The sequence below is a fragment of the Chamaea fasciata genome, unplaced genomic scaffold (genome assembly GCF_029207755.1).
Source record: "Chamaea fasciata isolate MVZ Bird 193981 ecotype frontalis unplaced genomic scaffold, bChaFas1.0.hap1 SCAF_1, whole genome shotgun sequence".
Lineage (NCBI taxonomy): Eukaryota > Metazoa > Chordata > Aves > Passeriformes > Sylviidae > Chamaea > Chamaea fasciata.
Genome location: NW_027094086.1, coordinates 19,541,276 through 19,558,980, shown reverse-complemented (window position 1 = coordinate 19,558,980; position 17,705 = coordinate 19,541,276). Strand labels below are relative to the sequence as shown.

At 35.3% G+C, this 17,705-nt stretch overlaps 1 protein-coding gene across 1 annotated transcript in view; it reads left to right on the top strand.

The window, feature by feature from the left end:
- Positions 1 to 17,705, top strand: part of ZFPM2 (zinc finger protein, FOG family member 2) — a 307,216-nt gene that overhangs the window by 68,326 nt on the left and 221,185 nt on the right. Inside the window, exon 3 of the mRNA XM_066177442.1 lies at positions 3,932 to 4,033. Within this exon, the coding sequence (XP_066033539.1) occupies positions 3,932 to 4,033 (102 nt within the window). The remainder of the gene's footprint in view (positions 1 to 3,931; positions 4,034 to 17,705) is intronic.

The window sequence follows — 17,705 nt, the reverse complement described above, 5'->3', positions numbered from 1 at the left end:
GGTCAAGATGAAACTTCTATCCACATTACACACAGAAGTTGTTTGAGTAAGATGGGTTTTTTTTTCCTCTTAGTTAAGTAGTATTTTGTGAATTCAGCATTTCAGCATAAGTCAGAGATTTGTTTCCCCCAACTTAACTGACTAAAGATAGGTTCCTAGTCTAAGCTGTGTGTGTAAGAGGATGATTCATTTCAGCTGTCTCAGACAGGGGTCTCAAATCTCAGGCTTCCTAGAACAGGATGAATCATTCAGGAGGTTTCTCTCTTCCCTGCCTATAGGAGTGTCTACAGAAGTAGTCTGATCTAGCTTAACTTTCAGGCATCTAAGGTTAGAGGTGATGAGTTCTGCCAAAAGTGTAACTTATTACCAAGCACAGAGAAGTAGTGGAAATTCCAGTAGATTTACTTGACTCATGGCTGAACATAGTTTAAAGGACAGAATTCACTTACCAGACTTGGTTGCTAAGAAGCAACTGCTAAAACCTGCTTAAACAGAAGCAAGTTTTGGTCAATTTTAGAGTACTTACACCACTCTTTGGTGTTGATGGGAAAAGGTTATTTATCCTTTAATTTAAATGCAAAGTGTAATTGAGCAGTAAGTAAAGAAAAAGTGTGAGAAAACCCAAAAAATTGGAACTAGAAAGGAATCAAGTTAGTAGCAAATGGGTAGTAGATACAAGAAAAAGGGCCTTGGTTTGTTCTGGAAGAAAGAAATAATTAATGTCCTGGATCCAGTTAAATGTCTATACCTCTAAACGGAAGAAAAATGTGATCCGTTCTAAAGTAAATATTAAAAAATAGTCTTATTGAGACTGAAAAGTAGTCAGTGACTGAACAGAAAGAGTAAGCAATAGAAAGAAAATGAATTCTCGAACGAAATAAACTCCTTTGTGCTAAACAAATGTTAGCTGCTAAAATAGCTTTAACTATTAACTTTAACTGAAAGAAAATGTGCTGGAGAGATGTGCTTTGTTATCAGCTCTTCTGCTAAGCCTCCTTTTGACTTTTTAAAGTTGTAGTGTCTGCAGCACCAAATGTCTTGTTTGCTGTGTCTTGGTTGCCCATTTCAATCTGACCTTGATGCTCAGCTGAGCCTGGGATAGCCTTCACTCCCTGGTGGATTTGGAAATTGACAGTAATGTACCTTTTTTTGATTTCACAAGCAGATTGGAGTAGTGTGGGAGAGCAGCACAAATCAGTGTGGTGATATTTCAGGTGTGTAATGCATGCACTTGGCAGTCGGGAATAATAGAAAATATCAATGACAATAATTAAGAATACTTCTAGATGCAAAGCAAGGTTTTTCTTAATGTAAATGCCCCACATTTTATCTACTCTATTTGCACAAGACATGCATCAATTCATTAAAACTTGACTATAAAAACCATGTAACACTATACTTCATGAAACACTGAAAAGGCAAGTTAATGGAAAGTTAAGTCACCTGCTAACATACATTTTCAGATTTTACCTCATCTCCCAAATACCTTATTACTGTGTATTATAGTTTTTGTACCTTAGCTGTTGTTCTGTCCTTTTGCTTTTCAGCCCAATCTTTTCACTTAACTTCCTCCTCTTTTATTTCTTACAGTTTCATTTGTTTATGTTCTGGTTAGTTGCACTGACTGGAAGAATGCTGAAATCTGCAAGCTAGCGCGAGGATGGTGTATATTATTACCTGGAAGAGCTCAATACTGTGGAGCTTAAATTGTCCAATTACCTATGCTTCTTCTCTGTCTAAAAGAATTACTATTTCTAGATTTTGCTATTATTGTTCTGATTTAGTACAAACAGCTCTGTTATATGCAGTGGAAGAAAAACATATGCATTCTATACAAAGAACATTCTAAGAACTATCTGTGTTGGTAATACATCTTGAGTTAGAAAACAAGTATTGCCCTTGCTGTGAATCGTTTTCCAACATTTTCGACAAAACCGGAATTGATCATGCCAGGTCTGAACTTAGGAAAAAAATTTCTTTTGTGTTTCTCCAATACAAGACAAATTTTTACTGCTTTAAGTTGCTATGAATATAGAAAAATGAAGGTAAAATTGTCCAATAGGTTCTTCAGTCCTCCCAATGAAAGCAGAGGTCTGATTACTACAAAGTAACTGTACAAATGCTAATTCAAAATTGCTTAAAAAAAGTCGATAAGACAGCTTAGCAGAAACTGGATAGCTTTTTCAGCACATGAGTATATTTAAGGCTTCTGAAAGGTAACTTCAGATTGAACTGAAGCATGTGAACCTCAAATGACTGGCTACAGTTATGCAGTCAAGTTAACACAAAAATTTTGCTAAATATTTCTGATGTATTCAAGTTTTATTTTACACAGGTGCATACAACTATTCTGGACTATGTTTTTAGTACCACAGGTTCACCGAACTCTAGTTCGGTGTGAGTTTGTGTGAGTAGTAGTTTATCAGGCTCTTTGACTTCATATTTGAAAAACTGTGTTTCATGAATGCAAGGAAGAATGTGGTATTATGAGACGTTACGTGTGCACATGAGGTTGATACTTTATAGTGTTTGTATATAATCATGTACTTGGAAACTCTGGGTCACAATCTTATCTGGTATAAATATAGCTCCGGTGATAATGTATGGGGATCTGGCATAGTTTGTTGTAATCACATTTCTTTACCTATGTTGCTAATTAAAGCTTTTGTTATCATGAATGGGGAAAAAAATTACAAGTTACTGCTTAATTGCTGTGCTTTTTGCTCCTTGGTCTCCTGTTGTTAAATCAACAAAGGGTCTGATTTTTCAGTTAGTAAAATAAATGGTATTTGTTTTTCTAGTGCTGTCACTTTTTTGTGGGAGACCATTTTCTAACAAGTGTCCTTCAAGTTTGATCAAAAAAAAATCAACCATAGTCAGTCTTATTTGACTGAAGTAGTTAATTGTGTAGCTTTGGTTTTTTTCTTTCAGTTCTTCTTAGTGTCTTCTTATGCATGAGTTTCTTGGATAGGTTAATACTAAAAAAAAATACAAATGAGTAAAAATCCAAACCTGGAAAAGCCTTTAGAGACATCACTTAATGTGTTACTGTTACCAGTGTGTTTTGTGTTAATACCTGAACCCATCATCTTCAATGTAGTTTTCTTAGTGGTTATTTCATGCTATTTAGGTGTGGAGCTTGCCTATTGCATTAGTTTACCTGAAATAACTGCACTTTCAACAAGCAGTTCTTCAAATAAAAATTTAACCCTATCGTAATATTCTGTGTGTCCTGTATATGACCTTGTAGTAGGTAGTAACAGAAGGCAGACAGATATTTTCAGGTACTTGTGGATGGTGAAAATCCAAAAATTTGTCAGAAGTGTAGCATTTCTATAAATAAAGCTTGATAGGGAGGAAATTACTTTAGAGACCTGCTGGTATATTATGACTTTAAGGGCAAATTCCTTAAATGCTGAAATACCATGGATTAGCTTTTCACTAGCTGTGTGAAAAAGCAAAATGTTTAGTGGACCATATTTTTGTTCTGGGTGTCATTTATCTGCAGTGCATAAGAAACATTTAAGTGTCAATTCAAGAAAACCTATAACCGAAAGCGTATGTTCTTGGGGATTCACGAACTGGTTTCTTTCTCTCTTTTGTACATACAGGCTCAGTGACTTAATGTACTTTGCTTTACAGAACTAGGTGCAAGTTCAGATTCTGTTTCTTAAGCATATGGAGTAAACACTGTTTTCCAAGAATTTCTCTCTGTGGAACTGGAAGTACTGGAGACTCATGGCTTCTTTGAGTTTGTGGGAACTGATAAGTGTTTACATGTCTAATATTTTTTTTTTTTCATTTTCTCTCTGTTTATAGACATGCATATGTTTTCACTTAGGCATGTAAGCAGTTGTTTGGATATTATAGGAGCTTTGCTTAAAAGTTACTATTGGAATATGTCAATACTATATTTTTGATGGTTTTTCAGGCAATGAAGAAGGCATCCAGGAGGCAGCAGAATCTGATGGTGATGCAAGGTCAGAGAAACCAGGGCAGCTTGCTGTGGAGACTGAAGATTGGGATGGGCCAGGTAGGGAAAAACAACTGAAAGCCAAGTGAAATTTTTTTAACTAGACTTCCATATTTGTTAATTTCATTATTTGCGTAGATGGTTATGCTTTGCATTTATTTTTAATGGACTGTCTCTTTTATGATGCTTTGGGTTCCAGGATATTGACAGGTAAGTATTAAGATTAAATTCTTGAGTAAAAAAATGCCATTTGCTCTACCATTTTGTAAATTGTTCAACATAAAATGCTTTATGTACTTGTTTGATGTAAAGGAAAATTTTCTTGCTGCTTAGAATTTTAGGGTTGAAAGTTCTTTCTTCCATGGTTGAATTAAGGGAGAAGCACTTCTGCTCTGTTTTCTGAGGTCAGAAGACCACCCAGATGCTTTGGTCTCTTCTCAAGCTTTGTGCCAACATTTCGCAACATGTTTAGCTTAACAAATAGGTGTGATGTCTACTAACATTTTCAAGGAGGTTTTTTTTTTACCTGTTTGAGGCTGATAGAAATCATTTAGCACACCAGGTCGTTGGTTGCAGTGGAAAGAGAAACTCAGACTGCAGTCAATGAGGTGTTAGAGCTTCACATTAAAACAGTAATTCAAGGTAACATTTTCTGCTATGTAAGTGAAGATGGTGCAAGCATAACATTGCTAAGATGTAATGGTAATATGGCAATACTTTCAAGTATCTGTTCAATATAAATATGTAAAACCTCGCTTGTACTGTAAAAGTACCTAAGGCAAAGGGGTAAATTGTATTTCTCAATTAGGCAATTCTGCAGTTGAATGCAATGTCTTCATGGGCATGGACTTGGGAATAGGCCTTAAAAATCCATTATATTGACCATAATTTAATAAAACTGTTGCAAAATGTGCATCCGAAGCCAAACATGCTCTAGCAATAGCTGTATCTCTTATGGAAATTTTCCCTCAAAAGGATGAGCACATCAGAAGAGAGCTCCAGAACCGTTCTATCAAAAATTTATAATGCAATGATAATATTTCATTAGAAAAAATTCCTATATTTCAATCACATTTTCATCCTTGCTTGATTTTGCAAATTACTGTATGCTCTTCATGAAGAGAAGAACAAAACTAATGGCAATTTTCTGAAACCAGTAGCTGGAAAATACAATGCAAACAAAAATGAAGACATAGTGTATCTAATTATTATGGTATCATTTAAAATGTTTTTCATGATAAGACACAAAGAACTTGATATTCTGCATAAGGTACTATGGTGGTATACGAAAACAAGGTTTAGTGTTACGCTAATGTACATGTAGAATAATGCCAAATATGTATGTGGATGTAGCACAATGGCCTTTTCTAGCTGCATAGCAGATTTAAAGCCACTCAGTATTTACCATATGATTTGTTTTTAATCTCATTATAAGTTCATCTGAAATTTGTAGTTTTTTGTTGCATTTTTTTTAGTGTATTTCAGCATAGTTGAATTTGCATTTTGTGGGCTGTTACTGCTTTTTATATGTTCTACCTTATTCAGAAGTTTCTGAGTTTTTGATAGTGTGGAGTAAAAGGAGATATTTTCATTTTGTTGGGGAAAAAAACAGTTAAACAGTGGGATGAGTGTACTTGTAATATTTATTGATAGCTTTGGCATGGGATAAGATGGAAATCAAAGCTGAATGTTGGAAGATTTCTTTTGACGTCTGAAAACTGATGATCACCAGTATCAGCATCTATATTTTATTTAAATATTGATTCTCTACAAGGGTATAATACGTATGAAAAAAGGAATGGATATATACCACATCCCATACTCTCCATCACATATGAAATGAAGTTGGTAACTATTGACATGGAAAAAGAAGCAATCAACAGAAGATCATTTTCAACCGTGCAGTGCAAAGATAACGTCTTTCAGTTTTTTGGAAAAAAACAAATCAACAAAGTAGGAAATTTCCTGCTTATTTAGGAACATATTTTAGCACAGCACAAACAGAGCCATCGAAAACTTTGATTCATCAAATTTACCAACTGTCAGTAGAGGCACAACCTCAAAGGGCAGATGATGATACATTTTTTGTTATCTGAGCTGTCTCTGGTCTCCTTACCTTCTCTGGTAAGGAAAGTTCCATCTCTGGGAGGTGGAGCCTCTCAGAATCCAACAACTGTGTTCTGCATGATATGAGTTGCTGTCAACTGATAATGTGAACTGTAACAACTCAGGGATTTATATAAATAGTAGAGCTGTTTTGGTATTTTAATGTTTTATGTCTTTTTTTAGCACTAAGGGAACATATTGTGACTTTCAGAGCCAGTACTTGCCAGAAACTGAAAAATTAAGCTTCTGGCATTAATTAGAGCTTTATTTTGTTTGAAAATTTGCATTGTTAAGTGGTTCACGTGCATTCGTAAGTCTTTATAATTGGAATATTTTTGTGAACAAAAATCTAAAGTTAAATGTGGCTTCAAAGAGTTTCTGCTGAAGCAATATTTCAGATCAGAGTCTTGTGACCTTCACTGACCATCAAGGAATTTCAGGGATACTGCCTATTCTGTGTAGCCACTTTGAGCATTACCTGAATGTTTTTCAACTACCCTCAGTTTTCACTGTTCTTATCTTCAATTTTTAAAATTTTCCATTCAGTGAAACTGCTGTGAAATAATGGATACTTAGGTCAATAAACTGTGTATGAACACACAGTGAAGGGCCTGATCCTTTTTCTGTTCCAGCCAACAGCAAAAGTCCAAGGAATAGAAAGCAAGAAGAGCAAGACTGGGTTTAAATGCTTTTTATGTAAAAAGACCTAGTTTTTAAATGTGGGAGCAGAGGTCATTTTATGGCCTTATGTCTGCTGTTTTCCTTGGTATATGGAGTTACATAGTTCTGTAGCCTTGTATTATTGTTAGGATGTCAGTGCGTGTGAGGGCAGTGCTTTAAGACATAACAAACAGGAAGATCAGCTACATGGCTTCTACAGATCACCCGTCCTATTAGAGAATATGATCATTCTGGTTTCTACAGAATGTGTGTTTCATGCTTCTATTGCAGGACTTCCTTAAAATCTCTGAAAATTTTAGATATTGGGCACCTCAAGTAAAATATTGTTAAGCTAAATAGAAGGAAATTATAAATTCTGTGGTGTCTTGAAAGATAAATTGTTTACAGATTTGGAAATGAATGCTTGTTTATCATTATCCAGTGGTAATGCTTGCAGTGGTAGATGTAAGTTCAGTCTACCATACCTGTCATTATAAGGGACAGCAAATATGAACTCTGTAAAAAAAGGAGAAAAGGTTTGAATCAGAAATATGAATTATGACTTAAGAACAATGTTTAACCTTTCCAAAAGCTATAATGAAAATGAAAGCAATGTTGATATTACCTAGCAGATAATGAAAAAAAACCCGACAAACAAAAAAATTCAAGTAGGTATAACCAGATTCTAGGGACTGTAATACAAGGCTAAAAGAAAAAAAAAAAAGGGAAGGGAATAAAACCCCTAAAAATCTATCAGTAGCTTCATTAATAACAGGAAGATGACATTTTAAAATGTGGTAAGAAAAAAATAATTAGAAAATTGGTATTGATCCATTGCAAGTCATGACTCAATAGTTAGAGGGGACAGGTAAAAAGGTAAAGTAATTATTTCTAGTCTGCTTAAAATAGTTTTGCTGGAAAGCCTATTTGACTGTATGTGATGACTGTACTTGTGATGGTTTGAATTTAACTTTTTTAGGAGCTAGATGACCCAGCCTTATTGATCAATTTCAGTTCCAAAAATGTTCTGACATGATTTCTCAAATGTGCTCAGAACCAGTGAAAGTTGGTGTGAGTGGTGACAGACCTGTCCACATTGCAGTGGTCCCACCGGAAATAAGGAGAAAAGTACTGTAAGATGCTTTTATTAAGAGGGGGTTAGTAAGAATGCCAATCTGTATAGGCTTAGAAAAAATATGTCTTGTAAAACAAACATAATATGTAATGTGAGCTAAAATACGTTCAGCTTTATGCAGTACGTTTAAAATTTTAAATAATGCTGAATAATGGGTAAATAGTGCTATTGGCAGACCTGAATAACATGCCATGTTAGCTGCAGAAATATTTCAGTTTCAGAGTAATTAAAAATAAAATTACAGGCTTATGAGAAGGTAAATAAATATTTTCTTGGAATTGTTACAGTTGTAAAAGACCTGTATGAGCGTCAGAAAGCAGAATCTCTGAAAAAGTCTTGAGATTTAGTGAACTGAGGTAGAGCCTAAAAAGCCCCAAGGAGAGGGTTATGGCTAAAGGGTATGTTTGGCTTCTCAGATTACTTTGCTTGTGTGGTTAGCAGTCTTGTTTGATGCTGAAACAGGGTTCTATGTCCTGTGGTATATTTCAAGAATGATGTTAAAATTTGTGACAGGTTTAGAAAAGAGCCACTAGAAAGCTGAAAAGACTGGTATTATGGAAAAGTCTAGGTCCTTTCCCTATTTATTTTACCAAAGATATATTAAAGTTATATTAAAGGGCAGTCTGATTGCAAACTACTTTAAATTCAGAGTGAAAATCTGATAACAATGGGCACCTCTTTCTAGCAAAGTATCAGAAGATTAAATGGATGTTGAAGTTCCAAAGTTTCAGACACAAAGAATGGATTTTAGTGCTTAAAAAGTCATTACCGAAACATTTTATGAAAAGTCACTTATCTGTCATTAGAAATATTTGCATTCAGGATGAGATACTTTCCTAAGGAACATGATCAAGTTCTGTGGCAAACACTGGACTTCTAAAATGAGATAGATTTCACTGGGGCAGAAATTTGACTGCCTGACCATGATAGTTCCTTGTAACTAAAACGAAATTAATAATTGAATATACTATCTATTGCTTTTATAAATATTGTATTATTTGGGTGCATTTATAATGAATAAATAGTAGCAGGCCTTGTATAAGCAATTCCCAATTTTTATTTCTTCAGTAACTGTTTACTAAAACTATGTAAAAAATGACAACTTCCTGTGCTTTTCTCTATTCTGTATTTCTCAATTAGTCTGTAGTGATAAAACAAAAGAAAAGACTTGAAGACAACATATACCTGTTCTGTAATATGCAAGGGAACGTTTTTTCCCTGTTGACAGATGGGACAAAATTTTCTTGTACTGACTAAGCCAAAATGTTTTTCCAAATCCATTGCACCATCCTGTGCGCTCTATTCTACTGACTTCCTTTCTGCAATTTCAACGATGAGTGCTTCAGCCATCAGTGGAGTTGTATCTGGCTTTTAAGACAGAGAAACATTGCTACCAGTTGAGGAACTAAACATGTAAGGCATTTCCAAAGGTGAAATCCATGGCATTTAGAAAAGGCTTTGTTCTAAGGAAGAACTGGATCTCTTTCTTCTTAATTCACATGCACTACACTAGATTGTCCTTATTCCTTATGTGAGCTCTTACTTTTATAGTCATAAGGGTGCCTGAATTTCATATAGAATGTGCTGATTTTGTCAACTGGGTGGCTTGAAAGTCAGTCTCAGAAGTTCTTTTGAATTGCACCTGAATTCTGCTTAGAAAGTGAGAAAATGTGATTTTTCCCACATGTCGAAAATGGAAAAAAAAAAAAACCCAGATGAAAAACCCACCACGCAGTGTAAAATAAGACCTAAAACTCTTATTGGCAGTTCATGGTAATTTTTCATGTATTGTTTGCCTTCATCTCCACATAAAGGGAAAGTTTTCCATGTGTAAAATTCTGCCTCCAGTTAATCAACAGGACTTCTGCTATTGGCAGTAGTAAATCAGAATGAAGTTGCAACTCATTCATTTCAGCAGACTCATCATCAGTCCTACACATATATCAGTGAACTGTTGAAAAAAGCACTAAGAATAGTTAAATATAGCACATTGTTGTTTCTTTAAATTACTCTTACAGGTTGGTGTTTTTTCTTAAAATGTATCAGAAACTTTGAGAAAAATAGTGCACTGGAAATTAAATAGCACTTCAAAATGATGTTACACTGAGCTATGCTGCTGTTAATATTCAATAAAAATAAAAACAGGCATTCCTGTGAAGTCTGGTGTATTATTTACTGAGTTGTAGATCAGAAAATTGTAGTGAACATTGGGCATGCCAGATTCACATTTTTACCTGCTATAAATGGTAGTTTGAAAAGCTTTTCTGTATAGATTTCCTGTAGCCATTCATAAGAATCACTGCAAATATGTATTGATTGTTAGGTTTACTCTGCATTATTTAGTAATACTATAAAATGTTTGGGTTACAAAGCAAAGCTGTTCAATACAGAGTGGTTGGTAGACCACTGCAAGATGGAAATAGACATTAATGATAGCCTCCCCCTCCCCCCCCCACCCTTTTACTTCTTTTTCATTTTTCTTTCTTTCTTTTCAAACCAGTCCTAAGAAGGACTTGGAGATTACTGTCCTGATTTTGTTTCCTTTTTGATTGGGGAAATGTGGTAGATTTAAGATCTTGGAAATGCTATTTGATGTAAATTAACAAAAATCCATGAAACATAGTTAACCATAGATATAGTCTGACAGTAAGAAGAATATTGTGAAGAAGCAGAGGAAATCATAGAACGACTCTGTGTTACTCTGACAGTGAATCGGTATTATCTCTGCTATCAGATAATGCAGTTATCATTAATTTTCACATTTGCATTTCAATCTTTGGAAGGAAATGACTCTTGCCGGATGAAGATAAGAGCTCTGTACCACTATAATGAACCATCATTTTATCCTGATGCTTTGTATCCATATGAAAATGAGGCTGGGTGGTGTGGTATGTGAGTAGGGGGTGGGGGTGGGGTCACAGAAACATTATAACAAAGTGTCAAAAATCACCACAGACTTTTGGAACCCTTAATGAAACAAGAGGCAGTCTAAATAAATCTTCTGTAGTGAAGTGGATATTGGATTAAAAGCCGAGAGCTGGGCTCCCAGGCTCCAGAGGTTGGGAGGGAACCTTGTTGAAGCAGGGAATGATTTCTGTGGATCTTGATCTGGTTTCCATCAACAATTTTGAACTAGGAGGAGGCCATTTGGACATAGAATAACAAAAGTAAGGGTCTAACAGTCCAGTTAGCCTTTGTACTGCAGGTCTTATTTTGACACTTGAATTCTGTTAAGGGAGGTGCAAATGCTCATGAACTGCTGCCTTGGGGTTTGGATTATGGTAGTGGAGCTGTTTTAAGCAGTTACCACTCCTGTGCATTAAATGCAGGATTTTAAATAATTATCAGTCATGTATATAGAATTGATCCAAGTCTTCAAGTCTTCCCAGTAATCTTCCGAGTTCTTTTTTGTGCATAGCCCCGGTTTGTGTTGCTTGCCTGAAACTCAATCTGCACACCTCTGCATCATTTCATTTTAGATCTGGTTGACTAATACCAGTGTTTCTGAAATACGCTTGCACTATATTCAACTTGTTTAACCTTTATGATGTAGTTATTACTTAGTTAGTCTGTAACTTACAGACTTCACAGTACATAATTTAGACTCACTGCCAAATGTCTTCTAAAAACAGGAACTCTTGAGGTTTGCCCTGCTGCCCCATTTTTTGTAACAAAATCTGAGTTTCTTAGATCATGAAATGATTGTAAGCACTAGTATTTAAATATGTGGTATTTAAAAAGTAATTTTTAGTGTGCAACCTGGGACCCGGATGTCAATCTTACTACGACCAGCTGGGATTGATGAATTGTTTTGCTGGCTGTAGCAGCTGCTTCCTCTTGCAGACCTTTCTCTGGGTCTCACCTCTATCTTCTTACATGATGAGAGTCTTTGCTTCATAATGAGAAGATACAGGTCTAAGAAGTGGAAGAAAAAATATGCTACTCCTGTGTTAATATATTCAGTAGTGACAGAACTGGAGTTGTAAATAAGTGTTAAAATGGTCCCTGTCGTGATTTTGGTTGAGGCCAGCAGACACTCTTCCCAAGTGGATCTCAAGGTGCAGAAGCTGAAGCATTGCAGGGAACATTCTCCAGAGGTAATTTGTGTGCTGACACCTGATTAAAGGCTAAGGAAGCCTCCCAGCAAGTAAATATATCTATACTTGGCCTCCATGCTCGGAGCTGTTCTCTGCCACATGTAATAAAGCTTTTATTTACATCTGACAAAGTACAGAGGTTGTCTGTTGTTCAAGGCATTTGATACTGTTGGTGGACTGCTCCCTGTATGGGTCTGAAGGATAAGAATGGGAGAGTGGCTGGATGAATTCACATGGAAGTAGCGGCCAAACCTTCGCCGTCATCTTTCCCATGAGCAGTTTTGACTTTTCTAGGAAAGAGGCTGTTGCATGACCTACACTGAGCATGTGTAAGATAGGGAGATGGGGAGAAATTTCACTTTTGGTCACACCTGAAAAAGTGGAATTCTGTCCTTTTTCCAGAAACAGTGGTAACCAAAGCTTTAAGAGAAAATTGAGGTGTAAAATAATTACTCTAAATACATAAGAATAAGCAGCAATAAATTTTGAAAACTAAAACGTATTTCTTATTATGATGTCACTTGCTGTGGTGACATCGCTTTCATGATGCAAGGTGCAAATATTGTAGGATTCTGTAAACCAAAGACACGGATAGTCTCATTTGACTTGCAGCCTAAAATATCAAAGACCGATGACTTCTTCACTGAATACTGGAGCTCTTGTCAAGCATTCCAACTGTTTTGTCAGTTGGAATACCATTTCCTTATTGTTATATTATTACCATAATATTCTAGATGATACATATATAATTACATATATTAATTATTACATAATAATAATTCATTATATAATCAAATATATGTTATTTTTATTATTAATATACGGTTGTTATTGTTAGCATATAAATATGAATTTAAATATAATTTCAAAATCATTTGCTATAGAAATGAGCCTATTTTAGAGGTCACATCGTCTTGTATATACATTTCACACATAGAGAACTTAATTTTATTTAAACAATTAGCATTTTAGAATATTTTCATATGCAAAACTTCATTTTTATCCAAGTCAAAATGCTTCAGAAAAGTGAAACTGCCTAGAACCCTTAAATCTATTTTGGGTTTGGTTTTTTTTATGCCATTCCATTCATTTACTATTTCTGGTTCTTTTTTTACCCTTTTTAGAAGTATTTATTTGACATAGCAAGGTTTTTGATTTTCAGTGTGATAGGTGTAAATTGTTCTTTGGAAACCATCTTGATCTTCAGGTTGGTGAGTTTCTGGGTTAGGATCATGGTTTAGAAGTGGCAGTTCCTAATTTAGTTCCCCTCCCTCCCCAACGCTCGTTCTTTTTCCCCTTCAGTGGGAGATACAAAAGGCAGAGATTATGGGTTGAGTAAAAACTAGTAGAAAGAGCAATGATATAAAAAAGTGAACAGTTCCAGCAACAATCCTAATAACAACAGTGCATGTCAGAGAGAGTGTTTTACATGGAGAATGCTCATCAGTGCAGCACAACCCTGAGACAAAGACCAAAATGGCTGGCACAACCTCCACGTGCCACCTTTTCTTCCCAACCACAAGCCACACCCCTGCTTCTTGGAAGTGAGGAACTTCTATCCCCAGCAATGATGTGCATGGTATAGAATAACAACATGGACACACACACACCGCTCCAGACTGCAGAATTATCCCTGTCTTTGGCCAAAAGTAGGACAACTAGGTAGGCTTGAAAAGGATCTGGTATTTTCCTAAATTTTTCTGTGCTTCTGTACATCCAGCGTGAGAACATTGGCCTGACTTGTAAAAGTCATTGAACTTCAAATGAAAGGTGATGCATATTTGAAGCATATTCTATTTTGATTGGCCTTTATGTTTCAAGCACAAAAGACTTCTTGTTCTCTGAAAAAAAGTTTATAGCTGGGAAAAGCATGTGCAAGGGAAGAATCATCAGATTCTCTATGTACTTCACTTTTGACATGATACGCTATATAGTGGATATTATGTAAAGTTCAAATCCCCGTAGGTCATACAGTGAAGGACTCCTAGTCTGTGAAATTCTGCAGGGAATCAATGAACATCTGCATTACAATACATTGTTTCTTGTAGTTTCATGCACCAAGGGATGTGCAGAGGCTGGCAGAAAGCTTTTCACTTTTCAGCCTGTCTCCGCTGTAGTTTGGCCATAAAAGCAATATTACACCCTGGTAGTTGCAGAGGACTGGGAAACAGTGTCTGGTTTTGGAAGCAGATTGGGTGAGAGTCAAAAGGAGCATGTAATCAGTCCATAAGTATTTTGTTCTTTGTTGTGTTTTTCCTGTTAATTCAGCTGAGATGATTGCATTCAGAATACTGCATGGCAACACTGGCTCGAACAGTTGTAGAATGGATGTGTTAATATATTGAGCCATATGCAAAGCATAGCATTATTTAATGCACTTAAGGTGTAGTCCAGTAGTTGGATACAAATATCTACTGAGAGATATTTGTGGCTTTATTTCTTAAATTGGCAGGTTTCAGTGACAAATTCTGTGCTCAGCAGTTCATTGAAGAAAATATTTTGATTTTCAAAGTACAGTGTCTTTCTAAACTTTAAAAAGCTGCTTTATTTACTCTCTCTTAACACACCATAAAAGTTTGAATATAAATAAAACAACAAAAAGAATTATCACCAGGAATCATTGTACCTCCTTTCAAAACAACTAACTTTTGCTAAGAGTAAGAAATTTAATGTGGTGTGTGATACTGTAGTTATTCTCAAAATTATACAGTTCAGGATGGTTCAGAGTGAGAAAAGGAAACTGGATTTTGTGGTCATGGAACAAAGGGCGAAATCCTTTCTCAATTGTGACCTTGACTTATTGTGTTTAGCTCAGTAAGACCAACTAGCACGCATTTGAGTTTAGGTTTAATTGCTACATTTCATTTTTAGGGTGCGTTTCCATTGCGTTCTCAACAGGAGGATATGAAATGAAGAGTGGATCCTATTTTCTCTCCTTGATTTAGGCTTCAGAAAAATGCAAATGATCTTTTTAAAGATTAGTGGTCATCATACAGAAATGCTGCAGTAAACTCTTTTATGCAGTCACTCAGCACTTATTCATCAACATGGCAAAAGTAAGAATGGCTGTCTTAATAGCATCAGACCTCATTTTGATCTAATTACAGAATGTGTAGTTCTTTAAGCATGCTCTAATAGAATCTGAGAAACGCCAGAATCAAATATTCAGAAGTGTGGTCCAGGGTAAAAACTAGTAAGATATTTGGGTAGGGGGAAGTTACAATGATTAAAGCTGTGTTTGGAAAGCTGTAACTCTTAGTTTTTCCTGCAGTCAGCTGATTATCTTAAACATTCTAAAATAGCTGTGTAGAGGACATTTTGTTCCTACCCCCCCCTCCCCTGGCAAAGATTTCATTGTTCTGAATGTACTCTTTAATTATCATGGTTGATTCCAAAAATTATTTTTAATCTATAGCATATTAAATCATATTCATGGGGAAGATGCTTGCATATGCCTGCTTTGATAGTGTGGACAGCCAGTCCAGTGTATACATTGCATCTTTTATGATATGTTCCAGAAAAAGTCAGTCAAATTGTCCCGTCATAGCTTACTCTTTCCCTTTGCTCCCCTTTGTGTCTCAGGACTTTTAAGCTGTGTATTCAAGGTGAAAACCTTTAACAGTCGACTTCAGAACATGTTTTTGGGGATAACAAGTAGAAAAACTTCACAATATTTTACGTAACTTTGTTTTAAGTAAATATTCCGGCATTATACATTGCCTTATTTATTTTATAAAACAGTATTTTCTGATATATTTCAAAGATTGGGGATAAAGCTGGAAAAATCGTATTTTACTGGGAGGAAATACACGGGGGTGGGCTTCTTCTTCAGGTCTTTGCTGTTCGGATTTTATGGCAGTATAATTGTGTTGATTTAAAGCATGCTTCATCATCATAAACCCACAGTGATGGACTATTTTGGATAATTTAGAAAGATGATATAATGTATACACTAGGAACATACTGTTCCAGAGTGTCTTGTGTATGCATTTTGGGCTGGGTGGTTCAGCCCAGGAGACTGAATTTCAAATTACATCACTGTATGAAAAAAAGCCCTTCATTAAGTTATCTGAACTTTGATTCTTGTAGTGTGGTGCCAAAATTACTAATCAGTTCATAAATCTTTGACTTACATATATAAATAGATACTAGTTCTCATTAAAAAAAAAAAAAAAAAAAAAAAACAACAAAAAAACCAAAACCTAAGACTGTCTGGAAAGCACTCATGATACACATCCAGTCAGAGTTTTCTTAAGTTGACCACAGTCCAATTTTCAGGGCTTGTGTAATGCAACATTTTAAATGCTTCATATAATTTGTTGCTATATGATAAAGTATGTATAATACTAAAATTTATTTACTTAATACTTTTACTGTATTGATTTCTACTTTACTATTTTTATTGACTTACTCTAAGGAAAAAAAAACCATTTTCCCCAATTACAGAACTGCTCAGCATTTGATACTATTTTTCAAAGTTTTGTATTGGATATGAACTTTTCATGGAACTTTTCTTTAGGAGGTGCTCTCTCAATATGTGACTATTTCTAGCAGCCAATAAAGGAAAAAAAAAACTGCAGTGAAACAACAGATATTTTGGTGTGTTGCGTTCTGATAAGAGTTATCATTTAGTTTAATTACTATATCCGTAGCACTTTAGCCATCAAATTTTGAGTGTCTTCCAAGGATATTTTCTCTCATCTTGTCCTGCTAGTCATTATTTTAATAGCTGCAACTTACTTAGGTATTTTTTTTTCCTATATCGTCATGCCCACAGTGTGTGAGTCATCGAAGAATGGTGTGATAAGGTAGTTGACAGGGATGTAGGGCTTAAAATGGTATAAATGTGCCAGAGGACATCTTCAGGGGAGCCTGAAGAAATGTCCTTGCATATTGCTATGGTACCTTTAAACGTGTTACCTGCAAAGCAATGGCCAGTCAGGAGTGTTGGAGTCTTTTTTACATGATGCACAAAGTAAGCTTCAGGCTTCTTTTATGCATTTCTGTAGAAATGGATCTGATTACTGAAAATCCAATCTCCTTGGATTCTGCCTCTTGTCAATATATCCTGCAATGGCATATGTGTATTGACAACCATGATGTAATAGATTAGTTGCTCAACTGATTAATTGGTCTCACATTGTTCAGTGTTCTGTATGCTGGGAAGCTCAGTCAAGAAATTAAATACTCCAGTAGTACTAAGAAACTGATCTTTCCTGTTAAAAAGCCTCTTGCCATCTGCTTGCTTTTTAATTTTGCTCATAAAAGAGACAAAAAATAGCTTGAATTTTTCAGAAAGCACATCACAGTAGTTTTACCGTTTCTCAGCTTCTAGGATCATTGCCCTATAAAAATGCTGTGTGTTTCCCAAAGCTTGGACATACCATGATACTTATCTAAAGAGAAAAAATGATATATTTTTAAAAGAAATATGCTGACCTAGTTAGTGAGGCTGAAACCATTCATTAATTAGAAGTCATAATTGCAATTACATGGTAAAATTAATTTATCACGAAAATAATCCTATCAGTTTTCCTTTTTGGAAAAATGGAACCAAATGATTTTAGCAGCCCATATTGCTTAAGGCTGATATTACAATGATACTGGTTTAGAGTGAATAAAGTAATCAAATTCTATTTTCAAGATCTGAAATTCTGAGACTGTGTCATAGATAGTTTATGTATTATATGAGATTCACTTGAGTTGTAATTTTGTAATTACATATAATGTATAA